The sequence below is a fragment of the Scatophagus argus genome, chromosome 18 (genome assembly GCF_020382885.2).
Source record: "Scatophagus argus isolate fScaArg1 chromosome 18, fScaArg1.pri, whole genome shotgun sequence".
Taxonomy (NCBI): Eukaryota; Metazoa; Chordata; class Actinopteri; family Scatophagidae; genus Scatophagus; species Scatophagus argus.
Window position 1 is genome coordinate 9,211,792 of NC_058510.1, and position 11,046 is coordinate 9,222,837.

Here is an 11,046-nt window from a genome sequence, read left to right on the forward strand (position 1 = left end):
TACAACTCATTTTGTGGGTGTGATTTTGCGTAACAAAGGATGCCGTGTTGCCCAAGTATTCCTGCAAAAATGTGTTTGAGTGTCAGTTTGTGTTGTGTTGCAAGAGCCATGACCTCAATTGGTCAGTGTATATCAGTTTCATGTTTAAGAATAATGGATGTGCAAGTCAATAACAAGTTCATTTATTTAATTAAAGTGTTGTTTGTTTTCGCAGTTGCTGTAGGAGGTGGCAGCTTTGGATACAATCGTTGGTTCTGGCATGGACACATTCATTTTGGTATTCATTTTCAGTGATTTGGAAAATCATGTTTACAAGATTCCCAGATTATTAAAACTATTCTGCATCATTTACTGTTTGTGTGAGTTGGAGGTATTCTGTTTCTGAGTATTAAAACTTGTTTTACGAGTATCCAGCACAGCCGGTGTCTCTTATCACACTTATCACTAAATGTTCTGAGAACCTTTGGCTGCCAAGCCAGACAGCCAGAGATTAGAAACATATATGCAATAAGTGGCTCTAAGAAAAATATTCATTTGAAAATACAGAAGAACTAAAAAAACAATGGTAGCATTTGCTGAAATTTCAAATAACCAAAAACACCAATCAACATGAAGTGCAAAACCGGAAACAGTGCGAAACTGTTGTGATGGAAACTAAGCAGGACTTACTGTATATTTACCGTACTCTACCTGTCAATGACTGATACGTGTTTCAGGCGCCACAACGCGCCCTCTAGTGACCATTTAGTATGCTAACAGCCCTTAGCAACTCCACCTGGATGTACCAGATTTAGATCTGCATGTGACCTGGTAAAACCTGTCTTGCATACACAGCAGTTGCATTTCACTGCTACAGAAACTTACTTTAGTCTGTGTACACCGTGGGGTTTATGTACCACTGGAGGTCATCAAAAACAGGGGCATTAAAATAAGAAAGTAAAACTTTACTTAGACTGAACAAACACAAGCCAGTGCACAACAGCCCCCAAACTAAGATTAAAGCCTACGACTGCCAGCCCAAATCTGTTTTGTTTTTTTTTGGATGTTCAGATTGTATCCAGATTAATTTTGTCAAAATACATGAAAATGTGATTGTTTTGATCCAATCCACATTTGGAGGTGGTTCGAAAAGCGATTCAAATCAGATCTATGCAGATGCGTCTCAGCTGACTGGGCACTCATATCAGATCTCAAAGTGTCTTTTGTGTCACTCTTAATGCGGCACAAAACAACAATGTCAAATACAAAGTGACAGAGGAGCTTCAGAGCAGCTAAGCAGTATTCATGCTGCTACCAGCAGTACGGCATGCAGGATGACACAGAGAACAAACTGTCCGTGGTCAGACAGCGAAATTAATTGTCTGCTCCATAACTTGACAGCTTGACTGCTTGGAGAGTGAGATGATAGATCTCCGATTTTCATGCTTCAGCCGTGCCACCAACATATGCAGTTACTGACGCCTATCACAGCAACCCACACTGGACGCTGATGCAGACAGTCTGTCTTGTCCAGTCACTCTGACTGGGTAAACATCTGATTTGCCTCCAGTCTGAACAAACATTAAGAGTCTAAGGCCGTGCTAGCCAAATAGCCTACAGTCTCTGTGCAGTATGAAAAACATGACTCACACCGATGAGCTGCGAGTGGGAAGTTCCACTTGTCATTCCTCCAGTGAATGAATTTTCCAACTTCAGCAAAGCATTTAAATTTACCACAGATTTATCATCAAATAAAGCAGCTGACGCTGAGTTGTCAGTGAGGACGCACATTATTGCTACTGTTAGTCATGAGTTAAACTGTAGCTTTGCTGAAACTGAATGCTGCAGGTGACCCTACTGGAAATTAAGAGCACTGAGGTTGTCTCTCCTTTATCAGTTTAAAGCTGCTCTTCACAGTCAGTTGATTCATGTTGGTTTCAGAGTAAGGAGCATTACAATGCGCCGCTGCAGAACGCACAGGCCCTCTGGCTACGACAGGTTCTCCCACAACTGTCCTCTCGTCCTGCCTCATTTCATCTCGTTCATTCACCTTTTCCCCAGTTCCTCTCCTCTCCTTCACGTTTATGATGGAGGGTCATCATTTTGCAACTTCTGGCTCGGGATGCCAGATCACCAAACAGGATCACGGAACCTGACAGCTGGCGTCTGTGATGCTGCGGGTGCATTGTGTTTGTAGCAAAAGTGACCTGACATACAGGCTGATACAGTTACAGGACAAATTAATGGAACAGCAGAGGTGATGCCACAGAGAACTGACCAGAAGTACCTCAGGGTTTATTATGTGGCCACAGCATTTCGAGGTCTGAGTCGGCTCTGTTTTCACATTACACCTGTTGCTGGCTCAGTGTGAGAACTGTAGCTGTAACTCAGCAGGGCACAAACTGCTCCACTGCTTTTTGGAAGCCTGTTACTGAAGAGCCAGTTGCATCACGTGGCAACAGGTGATGCCGGTTGCACAAGCGGAAAACAAATGTTGCAATTATGAATTATCTATATTGGAACAGTCAAGTCACTGACACCTGGGAACGTGATGTGAGATAATTTACCAGGACACGTTTGTTCCTTGGCGTTAACAACTGATTAACACTAATGACAACATGTATTTTCTGGTTTGACTGCCCTGACTGGTAGCTGCAGGTTTTGTTTCTCAGACATATGAATTAAAATGCATTTAATCATATTATTTCTATTTATATTTACGAGCAACATAAGTAAATATGTAAATTAAGTAACGATTGACTTGAATACTTGACATTTCCAATAAACTCTTGGAAATGTCAATGGGCTGACTGAATGGGAACAAGCGATGCACTCTGTCAATCTGTGGACTTCTGTACTTGAGTTTTTTTTTGCAGAATAACTGAAGAGATAAAGTATTTTTATTCTCCTTTCTTACATTTTTGTCCCTTGTTTAAAAGCATGCATACCTTACAGGTAACGAGAGGAATCGGCTTCAAAGCTATCTTATGGTATATCTTTGAATATACGTATAACATTTTCTTTTTTAATGTTATCTATTTATTATTTAATTAATGGTGGTGGTGGTGTTTTAAGTTGCTTTGAAGTAGTAAAAGAAGAAGTAAAATGCAGTACATTTGTAGCAGTGAAAAAGCACAGAAGGGAGGAAGGTGGAAAATGAATGCAGTACTTTTGTTTTAGTATCTCCCTCTTGTAATTGTACTAGATTTGTCTTTGTGTTGGCAGGAAGTCTATTGCTAGAAATGCGCTGCAGGTTAAGGTGTAGGTTGTGTTTTGCAGCTTATGCGAGTTGTGTTAATAATTAATGACACGTTTAGCTCTTGAGTGGTCTGACGGCTGTGCCATTTTGCTCTCACTGTTGACTGCTTAGCTGGCAACCACTTCTCACAGACTAGCTGAACAACTATTGATTTTCCGCCTCACGCCAAGGCATCGTGCAAAGCTTTGTCCTCGCTGAGACTGAGCCCTGCATGTCTTTAAGTGTCTGCTGATGTGCTGGGGCTCCTGCACTATGAATGACTTCGAGTGCCGGTGTGGCAAACGCTGCCACACGCCGTGATGGAAAACTCTGAGGAAAAGCAGTGATTTGTGACACGACAACAGACGCCAGGCAGCCGGGTCGTATGGCCAGAGTCTGCTGAATATCCTGTGTGTGTATGTGAGAGCACAGTGCACAGGATGATTGTGGTCAGAAAGGAGGGAAGTTCAGAAAGGAAGCCTCTGAGTCAAAATGAAGAACAGTCACTCAACAGTTACAAACTCTCTAAATCTAACTATGAGGGAAAAAATGTGTGCAGAGTGGCAGATCAGTGCTGGAGATATTTATATATCCACTCTTTAGTATACAAAGGGGCAAAACCTTCAGCGTTTAGAGGAAGGAGGATTTTTTTTTAAAGTTATATATTCTTTTCTTCCTTATTGCTTTCTATTTGAGAGTGAGGAGTTGCTTCCTGTCTGCTTGGATGATTTTGGTGTCATTTTCTCCCTGTAATACTTTAGTCTGAAGCGAGCAGAGATTTCAGATCCTTGGTGGAAACATTCAGAATCTTCATTTAAGCAAAAGTAAACTATTCATATGTTCATTCATATGTATGTTACATGCTGCATATTGCATAGCTCATTTAAACTACTTCATATGTTCTGGTAATGGTCTTCCCTGCGTTTCAAGGCTTTATTTCTTTTCAAGATGCAGCCTACACGCTCTGGACACTAGAGGGCAGTAAAAATCATTAAAAAGTTACTATAAGAATTTTGACACCAAAAGTTAATGATACAAAGTAAAGTTTAGTACCGGGAAGCAAAGGAGACAAAAGAGTCAGTTCAAACACAGTCTCTCAAGTCAGATTTTACTGCTTCTCTTTGTTGAAACTATAAATCTTCTAGATTGTCGACTGGACAAGTCAAACAATTTGAAGGGAAATTATGACGTACATTTTTTTCCATTCTTCTGAGACATGTTTAAGACTTAACAAGGAATTGGTTAAATCAAAATTCAACAGATCAGTAACATTATTTTTGTTCCTTCCTTCATGTCTGTGATGGGCTCCTTTCTGTTACACTTGGATTGTTGGCATACGATCCCCCTTTTTTTTAATTTTAATCCTCGGAAAACACATTGAGGGAGAACCCTCATCTGACACAGCTAAAAGTGTCAAAGAAAGCTGGAAGGCAGCTATAGAGGAAGAACAGATGGCAAAGTTAAAATAAATCATGTTAAAAGATATAGTGCAAGAATTGACAATGAGAACAACTAGCAATTTCAATTAAAATCAATAAAAAACAGTGATTAGACCTTGGAATTGCCTCAGTGGTGTCAGTGAGGTCATTTTAAAGATTTCTGAAGTAAATTATTTTAAAACATGAGGAGCACAGTAACGGAAAGCAGATTTTCTAACTCAGACTGAGTCATGTCTTTGAGCTGGTACAACAACTACCAACTTCAACAAAGTACAAGGATCTTTCCTTGTTGACAGAGCAGGGATGACTGAGACCACAAAATTTCAAATTATCCATCCATCTTCTATACCTCTTATCCGTCAGGGTCACAGAGGGGCTGGAGCCTATCCCAGCTGACTACAGGCGAGAGGCGGGGTTCACCCTAAACTGGCCGCCAGTCAATCACAGGGCCAACACACAAAGACAGACAACCACACACTCTCACACTCACACCTAGGGGCAATGTAGAGTAGCCAGTTAACCTAATGTGCATGTTTTTGGTATTGTGGGAGGAAGCCGGAGTACCCGGAGAAAACCCACGCAGGCACAGGGAGAACATGCAAACTCCACATAGAAGGGCCCAGACCGGGATTCGAACCTGGAACCCCCTGCTATGAGGCAACAGTGCTAAACACTGCACCACCGTGCCGCCCATCTCAAATCATTTAAAAAATTATTCCAAATTACTATTTTTGAATTTGTCTGTGTGAGTTTCATTTTGTCTTTTTATTCTAGTCGGAATATGATTACTTAGCTCCTATTATGCCTAACATATTAATGCACTTTGAATTGCCTATGAAATCTGCTACAAGCGAATCTGTAAACCTTGACTTGTCTTGAATCGAACTGTGTGTACTTTTGTTGCATTGTGGTTGTTTTACTGCGAGTTATGTGCAGCGGTGGGGTTTAACAGTTTGTTAGGAGAGCACTGCTGCGACTGCTGTGTTAGAAATTAACCATGCAAATCCACCTTAATAGTTGATCCTTTTACCCATAGGTTTATACGACACTAATTAAACTAATTTGCTTAACTTAATGCAAATCTCCACCCTCGATGGAAAATATTTACTGGTTTTGTTAACAGAAGCATTTTTACTGTAAATAGACTGTGCCAGTCAAAAGCAGCAGAACGAGTTTTACTGTGAGAGAGACACATGTGCCTTCAGTCTCCACTCATCAGAGCAAATTATGCCAGCCAGTCTCCAAGCTTTCCTTCTGTGTCTCGACAGAAACACAAGAAACACACAGAGCAGATAAAACACAACGACAGCAACACGTGCATCTGGTGCTTCACGATCCACACAGCAGCCCACAGTAAGGAAACAAGAGATGGAAGGGAAACGAACGAGCGCAGAGGACAAGAGAGAGGATGTCATTTCAATTTGGGGTTTCTTTTCCACTTCAACTGATAACAAGAGAAAGTTTCTCTCTCTCCTCTCCCTTTCTACCCTCTGATCTCCTTCTTCCTGCTCTCCTGCATTCAGCTGTCCAACTATTGATTTATTTTTTCACATTTGAAGCCTGAAGAAGTGGACACTTGTCAAAGCCTGTGAGCATTAGTGAACCACATCCTGCAGTGACCTTACAGACACTCCTTTATTCATAACAACATCTAACTAAGAGGTTATTAAGTTGCCCCAAATTCTCTCTGGGTATCGATAAAGGATAAAGTATAGTAAGTGAGCTAAGTCTAAAAGAAATGTAGCTTTTAAGCTTTTAATGCTTACATACTTTTTTTCTTCTGTGCAGACAATTAGACTGAATCAGAGATTGAAAATATTGCTGAATAAAAGCACAGACAAACATGTGCAATTCAAATACACAATTTTTCATCAAGGCTATGGCTTTGTTAAACCAAAACAAACAAACAAACAAAAAAAAACACTGTAATGCACAAGCCTATGGTCACCTGATGAAGATGATGATGATGATATAAACTTAATGTTTAGTGTTTAAAAATTTAAGGTTTAATAAAAGATTAGGTTAAAAAATGTTCTAGTTTATCATTTACAGCATCAACAATAAAACTCTGAAGTCAACAAGAAATGTTGTATGTCAATCTTTGCTACAAAGATCATTTTAATTGTCCTTGGAAATTACAACCTTGAATGAGATTCACATCAGAGAAAACAGTTACAAGTGGCATTTAAAATCGTGATTTTATCAAACACAATTTAAGGCAGTGATGTGGGATAGAAAGGCATTTTATAACAACTGCATATCACATTGTTAAAATGCCTTATTTTTTTAGTGATTGGTCAGCTTTGATGCAATACATTTAGTTATAAAAGGATAAGCTCGTACAACATCCACATGCACAAACTCCACAGTCCTCATTCAGTGATTTTTTGGAAAAAAAAACATTTACCAGCGCCTTAACTCACAGCTATTGTTCAGCTACAGAAATAGAATGATGTCCAACAAGCTGATCACTTTAAATACAATGGCATTAGCACAGCCTGTATTTTGCTTTTTAAAAATATTCGTTATTGAATAGGCTATTGAATAGGCTCTGTAGAATTTCAGTTTTTAACCCAGTAACCCTAATAATCAGCTCCACAATCCCACTGCACGGGCCTATTTTATCACTGAGCGATTTATACCGCTGTTCACCCACCTGCTTTCAGTCAAAAATATCCCACTTCATGGACAGTTTGAAGAGTTTAAGAGTTTGTGACCCTGTAAACACCTGCTGTCCGGTCCTGCTGCACTACGATCAGCAGAGGGCGCTGCGAGCCCGCTCAATCCCCCCCCCCCTCCCTTTCGGCACCTCCATCCAACTGAGGTACTCCATCTGATTCCTTTAATTACTTCCTTCCCGCAGTTAATTGGTGCCAATCTGTCCAACCTCAAACCCAAGCGTTAATACATGAACAGCAGCGCACGCACTATTTCTTTGTACGTGCATGTTAACGTATACGTTACCTACAAACTGCTGATGCATTCAGTGTATCTGCTTGTTGAATTCAGCTGTTTTTAAGGGGGGGGGCGATTCAGTGCTGTCAGCGCCTGCAGACAGACCGAGGTAAGCCCCTGCACCTGTGAGCTCTGCACTGCATCACTCTTCAACTGCTGCACAAGTCTTGCAAACCTGGCATCGAGTGGCATATATTGCATTCCTGCATACAGTCGCTTAAAACTGTGATTTTTTTGTAAGCATGTGCGCGGTTTGTGCAAAAGAGTAAATTAATCTGCTTTTACGGCAGCAAAATTCACGCATCAGTTAATTCACGATGAGGCCAAAATCTGCAACTGAGACTCAATAGATTACACGAGATAGTAGGGGTGTGTGGAGATATTTCGGGCGGGGTATGAGTACAGCATCTAATCCTAATTATCTCCTACTACTGGCCAACTTACATTTGTATTTTTTGCATGTCCCCCATCAATGGGAGCTCTACTCTACTATGACGTCCCTCCCACTTTCGCTCTCCCCGAAATAGACCCGACGAAAAAAATATATATAAAATTCCCTGAGAAAACACACTTTTGAAATCCCATTTCCGTGTTTAAGCCAACCTTAATGGCGTATAAAGGTTATTTTGGGCGATAAAACGGAAAACAGATTCGAGTTTTGTGGTATTTTTTTTTTAAGGCCAGCGTCGCCTGTGAGCGCTTCGCGGGAAAAACGCGGAGGGATACTGCAGCGGAGCGAGGTAAGGAGGAGGAGGTGTACTACGGTCCTTTTTATTGCAGCCTTCTGCTCAGTCAGCTGTGATTCTCATATTGCAGCGGCGTTGTCACCGGCTCGCCCTTGCAGCCGTTCAGCCCCCCCCCTCCCCATGCATGTTTCACACAGCCTCACTCAAACCGAGTGCAACGCCTCCGTGGAAGGATTTAATGTGTCTTTCGTGTTGGAGTAACTTTCCTGCCCCTTTTTCGCGCTTTGGGACGATTTTGCCCAGTCTTCTTCCGCAGACAGTTTAAATCTAAAAGGTAAGGTAGGGAGTGGGTTTCTGGAGCTTGCACTTCACTTTCCCACATCGGTTTAGTCAAAAAGGTATTAGATTATCGTCAGTAGGAGTTCAGTGGGGCTTCCCCTCTTGCTCTTAATTTACTATCAGTTTCCCAGTTGAGCACCTGCTGCTGCAGCATTAGTGCATGCATGCAAGACGTGCAAACGGTGTTCATGTTTTGGATTGACCATGTGATGTTGCTTACACTTAATGTTGCGCAGCAGGATCAGTACCAAGCCGCCGTTGTGTGCTCTGAACCCGCGTACCTCTTAGAGTAAACATCTAATCGGAGAAGTTTTTTTTTTCTTTCAACCAGCATCACATTAAGGAAAAAAAGACAGACACCATGCCGCTGAATTCAAGTTTGGCTAGTAAAAACTATGACTACGACTACGACTCTCTTCAACCGTATTTCTACTATGACAACGAGGAGGAGGACTTCTACCCTCAGCAGCTTCAGCCTCCGGCACCGAGTGAGGACATCTGGAAGAAATTTGAACTGCTGCCGACCCCTCCCCTCTCCCCAAGCCGCCGGCCGTCCCTGTCAAGCCTCTTCCCCTCCACGGCGGATCAGCTGGAGATGGTCACCGAGTTCCTTGGCGACGACGTGGTCAACCAGAGCATCATCTGCGACGCCGACTACTCTCAGACCTTCCTCAAGTCTATCATCATCCAGGACTGCATGTGGAGCGGCTTCTCCGCCGCGGCCAAGCTGGAGAAAGTGGTCTCCGAGCGTCTCGCCTCTCTGCACGCTGCGAGGAAGGAGTCGGCGGCCGGTGACTGCGCGGAGCCCGCCGGTGCAGCAGTATGGAGACTGAACAGCAGCTACCTGCAAGACCTGAACACATCCGCGTCGGAGTGCATCGATCCATCTGTGGTTTTCCCGTATCCCATAGCAGAGACACCGAAGCAGAGCGCAGGGACGCCATCTAGTAAGGATTTGGGACTGGATACGCCACCAAATAGCGGAAGCAGCAGCAGCAGTTGTAGTGACTCAGGTAAGCTCCTCATGCAGTCACACCCCTCTGTGCAATTAGGAAATTCCCTCTGTTGAGTGTGCGAGGGGTGTCTCCACTACTCTGAATAAAAGCAGGCCAATGCTCGTTTTAATCCCCATGATTTTCAGTCAGATTTCCAGGCAGGAGGTGGAGACACGCTGTCTGTTCCACCCATGTCATGTTGTAGACTGCTGTGAGATTAGCTGGAGGTTATGGCTGCAGTGTTAAGCGATCAACTGATGTGGAAGAAGAGATTGTGTGCTCTCTGTTCCCACACTGGCATGCAGTATGAATGAGTTAGGACCACACTGCTGAAGGAGAGTCTCACTGTTTTGGTTTTTTGTGTGTGTGTGTGTTGCAGAAGATGACGAGGAGGAGGAGGAGGAGGAGGAGGAAGAAGAAGAGGACCAGGAGGAAGAGGAGATTGATGTGGTCACAGTGGAGAAAAGGCAAGCGGTGAAACGGTGTGATCCCAGCCCGTCGGAGACCAGGCATCCCAGCCCACTCGTGCTGAAGAGGTGCCACGTTTCCACCCACCAGCATAATTACGCCGCCCATCCATCCATGAGACACGAGCAGCCGGCTGTCAAGAGGCTGAAGCTGGAGAACAGCAACGGCGGAGGTGTAGGTGGAGGTGGCGGCGGCCACAGCAGGGTCCTCAAACAGATCAGCAGCAACCGCAAGTGTTCAAGCCCCCGGACGTCTGACACGGAGGACTATGACAAGAGAAGGACTCATAACGTACTGGAGCGCCAGAGGAGGAACGAGCTCAAGTTGAGCTTCTTCGCCCTGCGGGATGAGATCCCAGAGGTGGCCAACAACGAGAAGGCAGCCAAAGTGGTGATCCTGAAGAAGGCTACAGAGTGCATCTACAGCATGCAGTCAGATGAAAAGAGACTCCTCTCACTCAAAGAACAGCTGAGCAGAAAAAGTGAACTTTTAAGGCAGAGACTGGCACAGCTGCAGGGCTCTCGTGCTTAAAGTTTGAATCATAGACTTTTTGCCTTTTGTTTTATATGCAAGTTCAAGACTTGGGTGTACAGTTGTTGTTGCATGCAAATGCAAAACAGATTAAGTTGTTTGGAATCTTGTTTGATTTCAATGTTAAAACTGCCTCAATTTGAAGTTATGGGTGGATTAAATATTTAAAAGTTTATTTTTATTAATAAAATATTAAAAAAATGGGGCTACCCTGTTGAGGGCCCAAACTAAAATATAAATTTTTATGTTTTGTATATAATTAATATTTCCTAAGAAAATGTATTTTTGGATCTCAATTGTCTGGATGTTCAGACCCAGTGTTTGTTTTTTCCATTATGTTCCTAGATTCATTTTGAAATATAAAAAATGTTTCTTCTTGACACTGTGTCCTTGTTCTTGCAAAAACACTTCTCACG

At 42.8% G+C, this 11,046-nt stretch overlaps 1 protein-coding gene across 2 annotated transcripts; it reads left to right on the forward strand.

The window, feature by feature from the left end:
- Positions 1-7,548: 7,548 nt before the first annotated feature.
- On the forward strand, positions 7,549-11,010 carry myca (MYC proto-oncogene, bHLH transcription factor a). 2 transcript variants are annotated; one of them, XM_046371859.1, is made up of 3 exons: positions 7,549-7,720; positions 8,968-9,649; positions 10,011-11,010. In XM_046371859.1, the coding sequence occupies exons 2-3, from the start codon at positions 8,998-9,000 to the stop codon at positions 10,628-10,630; spliced, it is 1,272 nt and encodes a 423-aa protein (XP_046227815.1). In that variant the 5' UTR covers positions 7,549-7,720; positions 8,968-8,997; the 3' UTR covers positions 10,631-11,010. The 2 variants fall into 2 exon arrangements, with proteins under 2 accessions (XP_046227815.1, XP_046227814.1); XM_046371858.1 differs by lacking the exon at positions 7,549-7,720 and adding an exon at positions 8,398-8,631.
- Positions 11,011-11,046: the final 36 nt, after the last annotated feature.

Bases quoted from the DNA above. Each gene is read 5' to 3' on its own strand.
- myca (XM_046371859.1), top strand. From the start codon at position 8,998: ATGCCGCTGAATTCAAGTTTGGCTAGTAAAAACTATGACTACGACTAC. The intron at 9,650-10,010 runs GTAAGCTCCTCA...TGTGTGTTGCAG, and splicing joins CAGCAGTTGTAGTGACTCAG to AAGATGACGAGGAGGAGGAG.